Source organism: Fusarium mangiferae (genome assembly GCF_900044065.1).
Source record: "Fusarium mangiferae strain MRC7560 genome assembly, contig: FMAN_scaffold001, whole genome shotgun sequence".
Lineage (NCBI taxonomy): Eukaryota > Fungi > Ascomycota > Sordariomycetes > Hypocreales > Nectriaceae > Fusarium > Fusarium mangiferae.
The window spans coordinates 6,306-22,942 of record NW_024573921.1 but is presented as its reverse complement, the minus strand read 5'-3'; the positions used below and the strand labels follow the sequence as shown (position 1 = coordinate 22,942).

Sequence of the window (16,637 nt, the reverse complement as noted above, 5' to 3'; positions counted from 1 at the left end):
CACAATATGCACCGGCAATGCTCCGCTTCTGGCGACCCAGTCCACCTACGAACGAATTAACACATAGTGGATCATATTCTACACCCCCACGTTATACCGCAATCAGAGATTCTGGTTAATGAACTTGGTAGGGGGAAGGTACGGTACGTCGGATCGGTCCTTACCTGCCTTACCAAGGTAACCCATTGATTTGCTCCTCAGACAAACGACGCACTGCGTCACTTCGCACCGCATCGCATCGCATCGCATTGTAGAGTCTTACTTCTAGCCAGCCCCTCCAATTCTCCATACTTAATTCACCAGAGGTTTCTTGTTGAAGAGACGTACTCGCGCGGTGCAACCGATCGAGCCGAATCAAGACCGTCGACATGGGGTTCCTGGGTGTCTACCGGGCTCTCTATGACTACGCGCCCCAAGCTGAGGGAGAGCTTGCAATAAAGGATGGAGACTTACTCTTCATCCTTGATAAAAACGGCGACGATGGCTGGTGGAAGGCAAAGAAGAAGGCCGGCGCTGATGACGAGGAAGAGCCAACAGGCCTTATTCCTGGTAATTATGTCGAGGAGGTAAGTTGACGTCAAACAACCACAGCACCATCACAGCACGGGTACTAAAGCTTCGTTTCTGAATTTAAAAGGCCCAGCCAGTAGACCATGCTAGAGCTCTATTCGATTACACGCGCCAGACGGACGAAGAATTGTCATTTCACGAAGATGCTACACTTGCTGTCTACGACACGTCGGACCCTGACTGGATCCTGACTGGCCTTGACGGCGAATATGGCTTTGTCCCTTCCAACTACATCGAAATGGGCGCGCCTGCTGAGTCTGCTCAGCCGCCGCTGCCGTCTCCGCCACCCGCGCTACCTTCAAGACCATCACAGGCTCCCTCGATCTCCTCACCCGAACCAGAAGTGGCATCTCCGGACCTACCGAATGACACAATGCCTACTCCTTCGAACCCTGCTGCTGCTATCGCAGGCCTCATGCATGGCCGCTCAGTTTCTCAACAATCTCAGCAACCTGCGGCTCCTCGACAGCCCCCTCGTGCGTCTGTTACGTTTAGCGAACCCCCCGAAGTCGAGGACGAGCCCGTACGATCACCGACTCTGCCAGCCCGACCAAGGGTACCAGCGCCACCATCTCCAACTTATGACGAACCCCCTTCCCCTATACACACCCGTACTTTGCAAGACCACAGGGACCCGGATCGTCGCCAAGATGTCGAGCGTACTCCTGGCGGCTTTCATATGTATAACATCAACGAGATGATTTCCATCATGGGCAAGAAGAAGAAGATGCCCACAACATTAGGAATTAATCTTTTAACAGGTATCATACTGGTTGCTCCAGAGCATGCTTCTGATGGACCTTCACAGGAATGGACCGCTGACCGCATGACGCATTACTCGCGGGAGGGAAAACACGTTTTTATGGAACTTGTGCGCCCAAGCAAGAGCGTCGACTTCCACGCCGGAGCAAAGGACACAGCCGAGGAGATCGTCAGTATGTTGGGCGAATTGGCTGGAGCTGTACGTGCCGAAGGACTCCGTGAGGTGATCATGGCTGGGACACAAGGCAGCAGTGGCGGTGGCCAGAAAAAAGGCCAAGTCCTGTATGACTTCATGGCACAAGGTGACGACGAGGTAACTGTTGCTGTGGGAGACGAGGTGCTTGTTATCGACGATACGAAGAGCGAGGAGTGGTGGCAAGTTCGCCGGCTCAAGAATGGTAAAGAAGGAGTCGTCCCTAGCAGCTATATTGAGATCACTGGCTCTATCTCACTACCCTCGTCTAGCGGCATAAACTCGGCCAAGTCCCTCGTCGAACAAAACCGCCTCGAAGAGATCCGATTGACCAAGGAAGCCATGAAGGCTGGCAAAGAACCTCAGCAGGTAGGACCGGGAATGCCTCTCCCTGAACGAGGCAGTAGCCTCATGGCACGAGAAACTGGTAATAATTCGGGACAACAGCGGAGCCGTCGAGAAAATGGACGAAGTGATGGCGGCAGCCAAAGCCGATCAAAGTCTAGTAAGTCATCACTTCGTCAGATTGCTCTCTTCACTTAGATGTATGCGATGGGACTTAGGGCATCTGCTGACATGCCTTTCATAGAACCTGACGCGTCCAAGGTGCGCACCTGGACAGACCGTTCCCGGTCTTTCAGTGTGGAAGCCCAATTTCTTGGTCTGAAGGACGGAAAGATTCACTTACATAAGATGAATGGTGTCAAGATTGCAGTTCCTATCACAAAAATGTCGCGCGAGGATCTCGAGTATGTTGAAAACTTCACAGGCATATCCCTTGAAGACGATAAGCCGTTGGCGGACGTCAAGAGAGCTCGGTCCGCCGAAAAGAAATCCCCTGAACGTAGTACTTCAGCAGGCGCAACGGTCGACAAGGATGCTAAGTCCGACTACGATTGGTTTCAGTTCTTCTTGTCTTGCGAGGTTGCAGTGGGGTTGTGTGAGCGCTACGCACAAGCCTTTATCAAGGATTCCATGGATGAGAGCGTGCTTCCTGATGTGGATGCCACCACTCTGAGAGCCCTTGGAATTCGCGAGGGTGATATCATCAAGGTCATGCGTACCTTGGATGCCAAATATGGCCGCAGCCGCGGTGGAAAGAGAGGAACCGCTGATGGAGTTGATGGTGAAGGGGGTTTATTCTCTGGACCCGGCGGTACGCTACGAAACAACACCCGAAAGGGTCGACCCGCGCCAGCGGTCCAAACAAGCGATGTTGTTGATGTCAGTGCCTTTTCGCGAGGCGAGTCCTCCAAGACTGGGGAAAACGACAGCAGATCACCCCCACCCACAAGTCCTACAAATAAGAGCCCCGAACCTCGTCAAGCATCGAGCTCTGGATTCGACGACGATGCTTGGGACGTGAAGCCTAGCAAGCAGCAATCGCCGCCTAAAGCTCAGCCTGCTGTTGAGTCTGTTCAGAAGCCTGCCCCTGAGCCTGCTCCTGTCCCACCCCCTCCCCCGGCCCTGACTGGCTCGATGCAAGAGTTATCGCTGCTCTCAACGCCTCTCGAACCCACCAGGGCTGAACCAGCACCCGCCCCGGCACCGGCGCCTGTCATCGCTGCTCAGCCAACCTCGACACCCGTATCGCAACCGTTGGGCGGCGCTACCCCCTCATTCTTTACATCTGTTGCTCAGGCTCGGCAACGTCCTACTCCCCCACAGGGTACTGCGAACCAGGGCTCTCTCGTCCCTCCACCACCTCAGCGACCACTTTCAGCTCCGCAATCAGCCCAGCCCAGCGGCTTTGCACCTCCCCCCATGATGCCGCAGATGACAGGTGCTCTGCAAGGCCAAGTTGCGCCTCCTGGCCAGAGCCTGAGCGAGATCACACAAGCCCGCCTGCAACAGCAATACACGGCTCAGATGCAGCAACAGCAAGCCCCTCAGCAAATGCAGCCCAATATGACTGGATTCCCAGGACAACAAGGCCCTGGCTTGATGTCTTTCCCCACCGGCGCAGGACAGTTTATGCAGCCCATGATGACTGGAATGCAGGGACCGAATCAGTTCGTCCCAATGCAGGCTCAACCCACAGGTTTTCAACCGCCCTTCCCCGCCACGCAGTCGATGTATGGAGCACCTGCAGGAGGCATCAACAGCTACCTGCCTCCAGCTCTTGAACCCCAGCGAACAGGTATGCCAGGATTGCAGCCCCAAACTACTGGCATGACGAACATGGGTGGTATCGGTAGTATGAATAACGTGCAAGTCCCTCAGCCTCTGCAACCACAGCAGACTGGTCCACCTCCTCCGGTGCGATTTGGCGTGACAAATGAGACCAAGAAACTAGCGCCTCAGGCAACAGGGCGTAGGGCTAACCTGGCGCAAGCGAGTACGTTGAACCGATTTCGGCTGTATATGTATAATGCTAATATTCTCTACAGCCCCCCAGAACCCCTTTGGTTTTTAATTCTTGAAAAGCTTGTTAAACTGGTCGTCATCACGCGCCGTTTCGTCTTGTTTGCAAATACTCTGGACATCTTTCTTCACATCTTGTATGTATATGCCGACTTTGTCAGGTGAACCAACCTGGGAGCCAAGTGTGGAATAATAATAGTATATTTATGACTGTTCCTGGACAAGCCAGATCAGTCTCTTCTAATGTTCTCGTCTATAAGTCTATTCAATGTCGTAAAAGAACGTAAATCATTAACGAGGCCACATCTCGTTGCAAACTTGGCAACGTGTAATACAAAAGGCAATAGAATCAGAGAAAAATAAGGGGGCTACAGGGATAACGTGATCGGACGGAAGAAGAGTATCGAGTGGTTCTTCCGTTCCATAGAGTTGTATTCATGGTTTAAAGTCATTGAAAATCGAGAGCATACTTGTTGGTAAGCAATAGGGGCAGTCTTGAATGTTTGCGAAGGCGAGCTCTCAGTCGTCACAAACCCGACCAACTAGAAGCGCTTCCCGAAAATGTCTTGGGATATGAGGCACCTAGACCTGCTGGCTTTCCGGACTCGATCAGGCCTTGCGGCGACGACCGCCAGTGGGCTTGGATAAACCTGTTGAGACGGAGGACAGATCAATCTCAGCCTCAGTCACTGGGCTCTCTTGAGCCTTTTCCTCCGAATCAGCCGCAGGCACAAACCGCTTACGTACGGCGCGAATCATCATGAAGAACCAGTAAAAATTAAGACTGTTGAGCGTGACGTTGCTGGCCAAATAGGCTATGCCAATCCACATGGGTACCGTGGAGTCTGGGTGCGCAAATGACATGGTTGGCAAGTTGAGTGCCTTCATGTCGGGTTTAACATTAATGGCGGACCACACGTCGCGGTAAACACGGAAGGATGAATAAGTTCCGTAAATAAGCCGGCAGGAGAAGAATGTGAAAAGAAGCATGACACCGTTGTATAGTTGCGCGCGCGTACCAGTCATGTTAATTTTATCCATAAACCAGTGAACATTGAGGAAAGGTGTGGATAACTCCCAGAGGATGAAGACACAGGCGTAGTGGTTGAGAAATGGACGCTGTTGAAGGCCGATTAGTAGAGATAGAGGGGGTATACCATCGTGGTTAACTTACGAAACCGAGCGAGTAGACAAGTAATGCGGCGATTGCGTGCGCCAAGGTTCCCAAGCCAAATACATCAAGGTTAATGCTGGTGACTACTAAATCCCAGAGGAAGTATCCAGCCGCAAGCGCTTGGATGAATCCAGCACCACCAGTATAACCCCAAATACGCTCTTCCCATTCCATGTTGCTCATCTCAGTATCGACGAACATTACCCATATAGCTAGGGTATTGATTAGGCAGCTCTGAACCATGGAAACGACGTGGGCGTCCCAGTTGAGCCGTCGCTTGCGAGGCAGTTTGGAGTAGTGCTCCGGGGCCAGAAGGTTTGAGATCCATGGCGATATAGGCCAGAAGATGACCGAGTATAACAACGCTGCGGCCAGAACTTCGTGTATGTGGAGCGGGAGAGTAGGCAGGTCGAAATAGTCGGCCCAGGGTTGTGTCTTTTCTGATAGCCAGGGCGAAGGCTGCAAAGGAAATGGGTCTTTCATGCTGGCGGGATGAATTGGAGTTATTGGAGTGACAAAACGGTTGGGGTTTGTGCTCGTGAGAACCCAGCAAGAAGATCCAGAAAGAAAGGGCTGGGAACAAAAGAATGCGGAGGAACAAAGACTTTAAATGAGCCGAGGCAAGGCGGCGTAACGAAAGGATACCTCAAGTACGGAGTAGGAAACTTGATATTCATTCGCCTGGTCACGTCTGTTGGGGAAGCTCACGTGGGAACAGCACGGGTAAGGGTCTGGATGGTCGCATTTTGATCTGTCTTTGGAGCTTAACCCGTTGTTCGTACCCTGCCAGCGCAGTTCTGGCTTTCTGATAGGCTTAGGTTGGGTTATTGGCTGGACGTTGAGGCCTTAGGTAATACGATCTAACAGGGGCCGCCGAGTACCTGATGTTGGCAGTGCCATCATCCTCCCCCCACCAGATCTCCGTGGCCAGCTGCCACCTCACTCATTTAGAACACTAACTAGATCGTCCACGAGCATACAGTCACGGGCGTGTCTATGCTGGAGCTTGGCAGATTGATACTTCATATAAATCCCATTTTTTCATTCTCATGATCAGACTTGCAGTTGTTGCTGTCCTAATATAACCCCCCCCTTTCTACAATCGACTGAAGCTAGACGATTTGACACCTCAAGTACATTATCTCGTGTCGCATCGTCTCGCACCAACCGCACACGACTCTTCAGATCACCATGGCGGAAGCTCTAAGAGACCTGCTGGCACCCGATCAGGCGAACGACCCATCTGCCTTAGAGTATCTGGCCTACCTTGCCGAACAAGAATCTAGTTCCCTTCAATCATCCGAGCCTCAAGTCTTATCTCAGACCTCCCACTCCCTACTGCTTGCCGTACAAGCGCTTTCGAAGAGATCCCACAAACCCGTCGTTGAATCAGCCGCGAGCCATGCTTCGCTACGAACGTCCCTACCGACTCTGGCACAGCGAGCCTCAGACCTTGTCCAGGCAGTGCCCCGACTAGATGCGCAAGCAGAACACTTCTCGTCGGCTTTTGGCAAGGCCAGCGAGAGCAAGTTACTGGCGCGGAGAAAGCAGGCACTTCTTCTACTTCGAAACTCGGAACGTCTTGTTGATGTCATGGAAATGCCTCTCCTTCTTTCGTCCGCTGTCTCGACTGCGCCGGTCAATCATTCCTCTACGCTTGAGCTTTACGCGCACGTCCGACGACTTGCTTCCCTCTACCCAGACTCACCGCTTGTCACTTCGGTACTAGACGAGGCGGATGCTGCCATTAGGCAGATGGCTGCAGATCTCATTGGGACGCTCAAAGCACCCAATCTCAAGCTCGCCGCTGCCGTTCGAACGATGGGCTGGCTAAAACGAATCGTCCCGGACCTGGTGACTGATGCGTCAACTGAAGACGCACTCCCGGCCATCTTCTTGGTGTGCCGTTTGTCTACGCTCTTGACAACACTGGAAGCATTGGAACCTCTAAGAGACTTGGCAGATGAGGAACGACTTCGAAAGGATAAAGCTACCAGCACGTGGTCAGGCGGCCAGCAGACAGAGCGGTACCTGAAACGATTTATCGAGATATTTCGCGAACAGAGCTTTAGCATCGTCTCTGTGTTTAAGAGCATAAATTCGAGCCTCGCATCGCATGGGAACGACGAAACTGATCCTTTGGGAGCCCTGCCGTCCCCAATGGCTAACTTCCCCCTACGTATGGTAGAGATGCTTGTCGAAACGTTGCGAATCTATCTGCCAACCGTCAAAGACCAGACATCGAGGGAGAGCATTTTGACGCAGGTACTCTATTGCGCGGGCAGTCTGGGGAGGCTGGGGGCTGATTTCGGCATGCTTCTTGCTTCGATCGGTATAAATGAATGGGTTGAGCTTGTCAAACGCCACCGTCTTCTGGCTGGCCGTCTTGAGTCTGTGATAGGCGATTATCGGGGTAACCATGCCAGCGGCGTTGGCGCGAACTAATCCATGTCTCCTACGGACTTGGGCCATTCTTTACCAACACGTGCAAGATGCATCAAAGCGGGGCCGATTCACGCAGCGGGGTCCAGGCTTTCAGTGTGATTTTATCTCGTCACGTCACCCATTCTATCTTCCCGACATGCCCGGTGGCTCAAGTCTGTGACTAGCCATGGGTATCTCAATTGCTGATTCCCCGACTCAACACAATGGTGCTGTTGTGTCCTTACCGATGACCGAGCCCCGAACTTCTCGGCCAGCCAATTCAGGTATGCTTCCTTGGTCAATTCCACATAGCGGAGTCTGTGTGGTTCAGCCTCCGTCAGCCCCATTCAATATTCGCCGTCTGACACAACTGAATAGCCCGGCATTTTGTATCTGGCCTTGGTTCAGGCGTCACTTCAGCCGTTCTCCTACAACCTTTGGATCTCCTTAAAACGCGGGTACAGCAGTCTGGTAGTTCGTCATTAAGCGCTACCCTACGTGATTTGAGGCAATCCCAAAGCCTTGTAAAGTCACTGTGGCGAGGTACCGTCCCTTCAGCGCTACGGACGGGCTTCGGCTCAGCTCTCTACTTCACGTCACTCAATGCAATTCGCCAGCATGCACACCAGACAGGTATTCTGGGTCGGCGGCTACAGACCCAGGGCCGCTCATCAGTCCTCCCCTCATTAACGAACTCGGGCAACCTTATCTCGGGCGCAGTTGCAAGAACGTTTGCTGGCTTTGTCCTTATGCCTCTCACCGTGATCAAGGTTCGCTTTGAATCCAGTCTATATTCTTATCCCTCCATCATGTCAGCTGCGAATGACATACGCCGTACTCAGGGTTGGCGTGGCTTTTTCGCTGGATTTGGTGCCACGGCGTTTCGGGATGCACCATATGCTGGCATGTACGTGCTATTCTATGAGATGCTGAAGTCGCGCCTTGGATCACTGGCGTCCAAGCCGGTTGCATCAGGCGAAGGCCCAACCAGAATGCAAGCAACTCTGGCTAGCTCTGTCAACTTCACTTCCGCTATGTTTGCCGGTGCAGCATGCTCCATTGTTTCGAACCCATTCGATGCGGTCAAAACACGGATTCAATTACAGCCACTGGAATACAGGAATATATGGCAGGCTTGGTATAAAATGGTAACACATGAGGGTATCCGGTCACTATGGGACGGCTTGGCGTTGCGAATGAGCCGCAAGGCCATGAGTTCGGCTTTGGCCTGGACGGTTTACGAGGAGCTGATTCGCAGAGCTGGAGCAAGGTAACTGTAAATCGTGTACAACAACTGTAACAACAACTCGTCTCAAATGATAAGAACTAGAGGGCCACTTCTTGGCTGGTTTAATGGGAAAAGATCTCGCTCGCAACTTACATCCCATCGCCCATTGAGCCTAAGCCGGCCGCGCGCCAGCCAAGTACATCAACAATCCTGGTGACTTACTCCTTCGGCGGCTATGCTTATCCTTGTCCTTCTTGCGAACCCATTCAAAGTCTGGCTCTTCTCTGCCGTGCCGCTTTTCCTCGACCATAAGCATCTTGGTGCGCTTCTCGCGGATCAGCTTTGTGTGCTTCCACAGTCGGTCTTGCTCCCATTCCGGAACCCAGCGTCGAATGAGTAGATAGTCAGGATCCTGGCAATAGAGTTAGCTCAGTACTATGCAATCAATGAAAGTGGCAGCAAAGATTGCTACATACAGTATCAAAGTCGAATTCGACACCGAATTCGCGCAACGACTCGATTGACAGATGTCGGCGGGACATGCGTGTATACGTTGGTCGAGCAACTTGGCCGGCAGGGGGTGGAGGAGGAATTGTGGCGATTTGGTTGACTGGGACAGGCATAGGGGTATAATGGTGAGCTGGACCAGCCATCGCGTGATGTGGTAGAGGCTGTGGGTGTTGAGGCTGTGCCTTCTTGATCTTTTCCTTCTTCAAGATGGCCTCGATGGTCTTATCATCGAGTCCTGACTTGGCGAGGTCTTGTTTCAAGCGGTCCTGGTATTCCCGGTCTTTGGCTTCTCTGTCGGCCTTTTCCTTTGCTATGCGATCCTTCTCTGCCTGCTTGTAACGCTCAACTGCTTCAGCTGCTTCTTTCTCCTTCTGGTCCTTGAGCTTCTTCTCCTTGGCAGCGCGCTCAAGCTCCCTTCTCTTGTAATCCTCGACAGCAGAATTTGCCTCTTTCTCGCGGCGCTGTCTCTCTTCTGTGGCAGCGTCTTCTTCTTTCAGGCGCCTCAACTCAATCTCCTTCTTGATGCGTTCTTCCTCATCAGCGCGCGCTTTACGGCCCTTTATCTTTTCGAGCTCGCGCTTGGCCTGCTTGAGCTCTTCTTCCTCCTTGAATTCCCTCAATCGACGGCGCTCTTCCTCATCGCGCGCATGAGCAAGATGCATCTTTTCAAGCTCCTTACGTGACTGTTCCGCCTCCCATTCCTCACGATATCCTTTGACAAGCTGTCGCTCATCCTTCTCGCGTTGCCGCTCGTCTCTCTCGCGCGAGCTAGCGAGTCGATTTTTCTCTAGATCTTTACGTGCTTGCTCAGCCTCCCACTCGTCACGGTATTGCTTGACAAGTCTTCGCTCCTCCTTCTCCCGTGCTGTTTTGAGGCGAAGATCTTCAAGCTCCTTGCGAGTTTTCTCAGCCTCCCATTCCTCTCGAGTCATATAAGAAGATGATCGAGATCGGGATGAGGACGACCGGGAGCGAGACCGAGAGCGCCGGCGCCGCGAAGACCGCGCAACTTGTTTGCGGCGAGTATCTTCATCGTCGGAGGAGAGGTCATTGTATATTTTGTTGTTGATAATCACAGGAACAGGGGCCGGGGGACTGCTGGCGCGACGCTCTCGAGTCCGAGACAGCTCACCAGTACGAGACCGAGACCGAGAACGGTGCATGGTTGTGATGTTCAGGCGGTCAGCTCCAATGTAACTGGGCCCCGGAGGTGCATCGTAATAGTTTTGAGTACGTTGCGGGTTCGCAACATACCGGATGCCAGGCGAAGGCCCATGCTTCTGGTAGCGGATGTCGTAGTCATCCTCATCATCGTAACTATAGCTACTTCGGCTCATCTTGGTAGATAACCAGGACCAAATGAGCAAGAAACAGCGATTTGGAGATGATGATATCGAATGTGATCGTATAGGCTGTGGCGCTGCTGGAAGACAACAGGTTGGAGTAGTCACCGGTTTGCAACAGAGGGAAGAGTCAGACGAGAGAGGGGACAAAGAGGACTGAGTGGCAGCGGTCCATGAATAAATAAGAAGGAACACAGCCCACAGAACATTTGGACCATCCGTCCCTCGGAGGGGACCGCGGTTCCGTGCCGACCTTAGCACTCCATGTTGGTTGTAGGGCTGGACTCTGGGAGGGGGCGGGGCGCTGAACTGAAACTTGGTGGGGGCTAAATTAATTACTGTCTGAATTGAACAAGGTCCCTTGTCCGTCCCGGTGTTTGCTCACAAATCGGTGGTGCTGGTGAGGAATCAGGGTCGCACGACGCTGTCAGCTTGAGGTGGGTTGCAGCAGGCAAACGTCGGTGAGACCTTCGGAAGACAAAGAGATCGAAAGGAATGCCCCATCATGCTCCGGAATATACTACTGAGCTGCCATGATGATCGGTGCCCTGGTTATCGACAGCGTCCCTAGTTGAAGCCAGGAGATTCGTCGCTTGGTTCAGCTATCAAAGTGACCCTCCTGATCGGGACTGGCGCCATGCTTCGCGTCTTACAGTCACAGCGACGATCTCAACCCAGACTAAAGGCAAGCCCACTGTAAGCAGAGTCTCGGCGGTCACCTCGGCTTCTGTGTTGGTGTGCACATGGTCTGTTAAATGCGCGGCGCAGCTGTAGGGCTGGAAAGAAAGAGGCCTGGCGCCTGTTGAAACATAGGGATATTTCTGTCGCACGTTTGAACGGCAATGATGACTGGACAGCGTTTAAAAGAACAACCCTCAGAAATAGAGGAAAGTCAGATTGATCGCGCGTATCATTCAGCGCTTAGTCTACTTGGCTCGGAGCATCTGCTCGATATGCTCGCGGCTATTCTTGTGTGTCGTTTCCAAATAAAGCAGACGCTGACTCAGTTTGTCCACCTCTCCCTCCAGAGTCTGTGTCTGGCCCTCAAGCTTTTCGCGAAGTGAATCCACCGGGAGCGAGACGAACCTATAAAGAGGCGCCAAAACGGCCATGCGTTAGAGACCAAGCTTGGTTCAAGGAGATGCGGGGTCGATGTGAAAAAGGCGAGGGGGATGGATGATTGAGCTTTGATAGGAGAGGCACTCACATCTTACCGACACCCTCGTAGACGACAGCGTCTTGAGGAAGACTGGCCATTTCGCTCAGTGTGAGCTTGACGAGACGTTGCTCTCGCTGTTTCGAAGTCATTTGCGTCCTGGCCAGGCCAATCTGCTGCTGGGCAACCAGCGCCTGGCTTTCGATCTCTCGGACCAGCTATATACTGAGTGTCAGTTGGACCGAGGCCTAGTAAAATGCTGTTCCCTGAAGGAGGGCGGGAGAAATTGGGTTCCAAGAGAGGCCATACCTTCTGTAGCGCTTCGTTTGGAATGGACATTGTGCTGAGGTGTTGATTGAGTAAAGAGATGGGCGGGTGTAAGGTTACTAGGTAATAAAAAGCTAAATAGTTAAGACATAGATATTAAAGTAATATTAAAATATATATAAAATAACGTTAATTATTAAAAAATTAAAGTTTTTAAAATTTTAAATATAAAGTAAATTATTATTTATTACTTATTATTTTTATTATATAGCTTTAATTTAATAATAATTAATAAATAAAATTTTATTATAGGCTTAGGCTTTATTTAAGCCTTTATAAAACTATATAACTTAAAGGTTTAATTTAAACTTAAACTAAAACTTAATAGTATATAAAAAGAGTTTTTTAAAGAATTTTTTTTTTTTTAAGTTTAATAATATTTATATTAATATCCTTTTAATTATAATTAAAAAGCTAGTTTATAATAATTATTAAACTTTTTATAATTTAAAATATCTTAAGTATTACTTATTTATATTTTTCCTTAACTTATATTTCTTATACTATATTATCTTATAACTTAATTTTATTTATTATTAATTTATTAAGCTAGCTTTAATTTATTAATATTTATAGTTTTTTTTTTAATATTAAAACCTTTATTTCTTAATTTACCTTTTTTTCCCTTTTTTCTCTTTTACTTTCCCTTTTTTACTTTATAATAGCCCTTAATTTCTATAATATAATATTTATATTATTAATTTAATTACTATAATTATATATTTTAATTCTATAAACTACTTTTAATATAGGCTATTATTACTACTTAATATAATTTTAATAATAAAGGCCTATTATTCTATTAATAGATTTTAATCCTCTTTTAAATAATTAATAAGATCTTTTAAGGTATATATCTGCCTTTTAATATAAAGGATAATAAATATATTTTTAAGTATATTATAAAGCCTTATTTAATATTTAAAGATTATAAAATTAACTTACTATATTAATAGTAATTTATTAATATATAGCAATTATTTACTTATAATTTTCTATTATTAAATAAAAGTATATAAATTTAAAATACTTTTAATATTAAAATTATTAATATTAATTGAAGAATTAATTATATAGTAATTAATTACTATATTTAAATAGTTATAATTAGGTTAGCTATTATTAATATTAATTATATAATAATATATTTTATAATAAAAGTTTTAATTTTTTAATTATTATAACTTAATTTTTTAAAGTTAAATTTTTAGTAATAATTACCTTAATAAGGTAATAATAAAAAAGGCATTTAGCTTATTAAGGCTAAAAGAAATATCTTTTTTATACTTATAAATTAAGGCTACTTATTTAATTAAATTATAAGGTTTATAGCAGTAGTTATATAACTTTAAAACTTATTATTAAGGTTATTATATTTTTTTAATATAATATATAATACTTTATATATATTATATTAAAAAATAAGTATTTTATTATATTATCTTATTTAAGACCTTAACTGGCTATACCTTATATATTACTATAAAGATATTTTAACTTTTTAATAAATATTTATAATTTAAAGTTATTAAAGATATAAATATCTATTATTTCTATAAGTAAATCCCTTTAAAGTTTAATATTATTTATTAAAAAGTAGCTTTATTATAAATATAATATTAATAAAATTAAAAAATARTATTTAAATTATATATTAAAAGTTATAAATATTATAAATTAGTAAAATAATAAATAAAAATTACTTTATTATATTTTATTTTATATTAAAATGTCTTTTAACTATTTATTATAAAAATATCTTATTTATAGAAATATTTAAAAATTCTTTAAGGTAAATATAATAAAGTAAGTTATTTTTTTTTTTTTTTTTCCCTTACTATTAGCCTAATAAGGCTATTAAGCTATTAACTTTATATATAAAGGCTTAAATAATAAGGCCTCTATAATAGGCCTATATCGTTAAGCTTAAAATTATATAAGATTTATTTACTTTAATAGTATAATTACTGCCTTAATTAAGTAATATTAATACTGCCTTTTAGTAGCTATATTAGCCTTTTTCCTTTACCTTAACTAAAAGATCTCTAATTAACCTATTTAATATACTAGGCTAAGTTTATTATAAAGTATATTCCCTAACCTAACTTTCTTTATATTTATTAATTATAGCTATTATTATAAATTATAGCTATTAATATTAATTATAGCTATTAATATAATACCTACTATATAAAATAGCCTATAGCTATATAATTAGGCCTACTATATAACTGGCTATAACCTTAATATAGCTATTAGGCCTGCCTTATAGGAAGCTAATAGAGAAAAATTAAAAAAGATCTATATAATAATAGCTAGTATTAAGAAAAACTTCTTATTAAAATATTAATTTGATTTAATTAGAATAGCTATTTTTAATTATAATCTAATTAGGTTAATTTATTATATAGGCCCTTTTAGCCTAATTAATTTAATTAAAGTTAATAATAAACTATTAGGTCTAAAGGATCTAAAAAGGGTCTTAAAGGAAAGTTATCTCTTTAAATTAAATTAAGCTGCTTTCTTTATTGCCTTTATAGGTAATTTAAATATATATAAAAAGTGGCTTCTTAATATAGCTAAAAAGGTTATTATAGTAGAGAGGGTACTACTTTTAATATAAAGTATATCTATAAATAGAGTTTTAGGATAAAAGTAGGATAATAATAAGCTTCTATAAAGGTTATATTAAAGGAATTAGGTTAACTTTTATATAAATTAGTTAGTAAAAGCTAAATTAATATCTATTAATTAAATATATATACCTAAATATATAACTAATTGACTTTATATTTTAGAATAGATAAAGTAATATTAATAAAAAAGCAGTAATTTAAATTAAGGAAAGCAACTTATAGTATAATATTTAAATAATATATATTTTACTTTAACTTCTTTATTATAAACTTTTATCCCTTAAGATAATATATTAAAAGGATTTAATAATAATAATATATTTTAATAATATTAAAAAATAATAGTAAATATTACTTAATTAAAAAATAATTTAAATAAAAAGATTAAAAAAAAATATAATATCTTTAATTTTAATAATTTAAATAATAAAGATAATTAAAGATTTATTACTATATTTTTAAGTAAGACTATATATATAGATATCTTTATATTCTATAAATACCTTTTAATATTTAAGTAATTTAATAAATATAATTTTATAAACTATTATATTAAAATTCTATTTACTAAAATAAGTATTTAACTTATATTCAAGTTAAATAGTTTTAATTATAATTAACTTTTTAAGCTTTTTATTATTAAGTTTAATTATAAGTTTATTAATTAATTTAAATATTTAAATATTAATATTTTAAATAAACTTTACTTTTTATATTATACTTTTAAGGTTACTATATATAAAATTATATTTACCTAATATACTTAATAAAAAACTAGTTTTATTAAATAGATTAAATATATATAAAATAATACTATTATTATAATACTATTTAATAAAATTAATATTAAAATTTAATAATTTTTTATATATTTTAATAAAAATACATTATTAATAAGGCTTATTAAATAATATAAATAATATTATACTATAATTAAGAATTTTATTACTTTAATAATTAAAATAATAAAAATAAATAGTAATATAAATCTAATTATTCTTTAAGCTATAATAAAAAAAGTTAATTTAATTAATACTTTTATAATAAGTCTCTAGTTTATAATAATATAATAACTATAATTAATTAAAATAAAATAATTAATATTAAACTAATAAACTATTATAATTATATATAAGTTTTAGAAAAAATAATAATAAATATAATAAGCACTATTATAATAGTAATTATAACTAATATATATATTTATAGAGTAATAATTATATATATAAAGATATTAAAAAAAAGAAAAAAGTCTATTAAAAATAAAAGTATTTTATTATAAAAAAATAAAATAAACTTAAGCTAAATAAAGCTAATAYTAATAGTAATAATAAAAGTATTTACTTATTATAATTTATATCTTTTAAAAATATATACTTAAATTATATAATAGATAATATATTTTATTTTTATAATTAAAAAGAATTATTTTATAGTATTTATTAATATTTCTTTTTATTTTAAGCTATACTTTAAAAATATAGGCTTATTAAGACTTATATTAAGCTAGCTTAATTAATTAAAAAGTAAGTATTTATTAAGTTTAAGTATTATAATTATTATTATAAAGACTTTCTATTTTAAAATAACCTTTATTAATACCTTAAGATTAACTATATATATTAAATAATAATAGTAAGTAAATTAAAAAGCACTTTTTAAGTAATTAAAATAATAATTATATTTATAAATAAGATATTAAAGTATACTTATTATTAACTATAAGTCTATAAAGTTAATAAAAATTATATATATATTAAATTTAATATAATAAGCTTTTTAAAGTAAAAGATAGTTTCTATCTATATTAATATAAGTTATAAAAAACCTATTATCTTAAAAAAATAGCTTTAGACTTTAAATTATATTATTAAATAAAAAGTATCTATTTTTATTTAAAAAATTAATAATAAAATTAAAAAGCCTTATAGTAAATAGATAATCTTTACC

General features: G+C 41.9%; 6 protein-coding genes across 6 annotated transcripts; 3 read left to right on the top strand and 3 right to left on the bottom strand.

Moving 5' to 3' along the window:
• Positions 1-368: 368 nt before the first annotated feature.
• FMAN_00541 (uncharacterized protein) lies at positions 369-3,941 on the top strand (the record flags this gene model as incomplete). Its single annotated transcript, XM_041831285.1, has 5 exons — positions 369-566; positions 638-1,894; positions 1,973-2,030; positions 2,115-3,863; positions 3,916-3,941. The coding sequence occupies 5 exons, from the start codon at positions 369-371 to the stop codon at positions 3,939-3,941; spliced, it is 3,288 nt and encodes a 1,095-aa protein (XP_041675871.1).
• Positions 3,942-4,498: 557 nt separating this feature from the next.
• Positions 4,499-5,546, bottom strand: FMAN_00540 (uncharacterized protein; the record flags this gene model as incomplete). Its single annotated transcript, XM_041830174.1, has 2 exons — positions 4,499-5,008; positions 5,064-5,546. The coding sequence occupies 2 exons, from the start codon at positions 5,544-5,546 to the stop codon at positions 4,499-4,501; spliced, it is 993 nt and encodes a 330-aa protein (XP_041675870.1).
• Positions 5,547-6,254: 708 nt separating this feature from the next.
• Positions 6,255-7,508, top strand: FMAN_00539 (uncharacterized protein; the record flags this gene model as incomplete). Its single annotated transcript, XM_041829063.1, has 1 exon — positions 6,255-7,508. One exon carries the CDS (start codon positions 6,255-6,257, stop codon positions 7,506-7,508), a length of 1,254 nt encoding a protein of 417 aa, XP_041675869.1.
• A 166-nt stretch (positions 7,509-7,674) lies between these two features.
• Positions 7,675-8,761, top strand: FMAN_00538 (uncharacterized protein; the record flags this gene model as incomplete). The annotated part of the gene is made up of 2 exons (XM_041827952.1): positions 7,675-7,771; positions 7,866-8,761. 2 exons carry the CDS (start codon positions 7,675-7,677, stop codon positions 8,759-8,761), a joined length of 993 nt encoding a protein of 330 aa, XP_041675868.1.
• A 126-nt stretch (positions 8,762-8,887) lies between these two features.
• Positions 8,888-10,562, bottom strand: FMAN_00537 (uncharacterized protein; the record flags this gene model as incomplete). The annotated part of the gene is made up of 2 exons (XM_041826841.1): positions 8,888-9,127; positions 9,192-10,562. The coding sequence occupies 2 exons, from the start codon at positions 10,560-10,562 to the stop codon at positions 8,888-8,890; spliced, it is 1,611 nt and encodes a 536-aa protein (XP_041675867.1).
• Positions 10,563-11,494: 932 nt separating this feature from the next.
• FMAN_00536 (uncharacterized protein) lies at positions 11,495-12,063 on the bottom strand (the record flags this gene model as incomplete). The annotated part of the gene is made up of 3 exons (XM_041819932.1): positions 11,495-11,654; positions 11,776-11,942; positions 12,034-12,063. 3 exons carry the CDS (start codon positions 12,061-12,063, stop codon positions 11,495-11,497), a joined length of 357 nt encoding a protein of 118 aa, XP_041675866.1.
• Between the last annotated feature and the right edge of the window lie 4,574 nt (positions 12,064-16,637).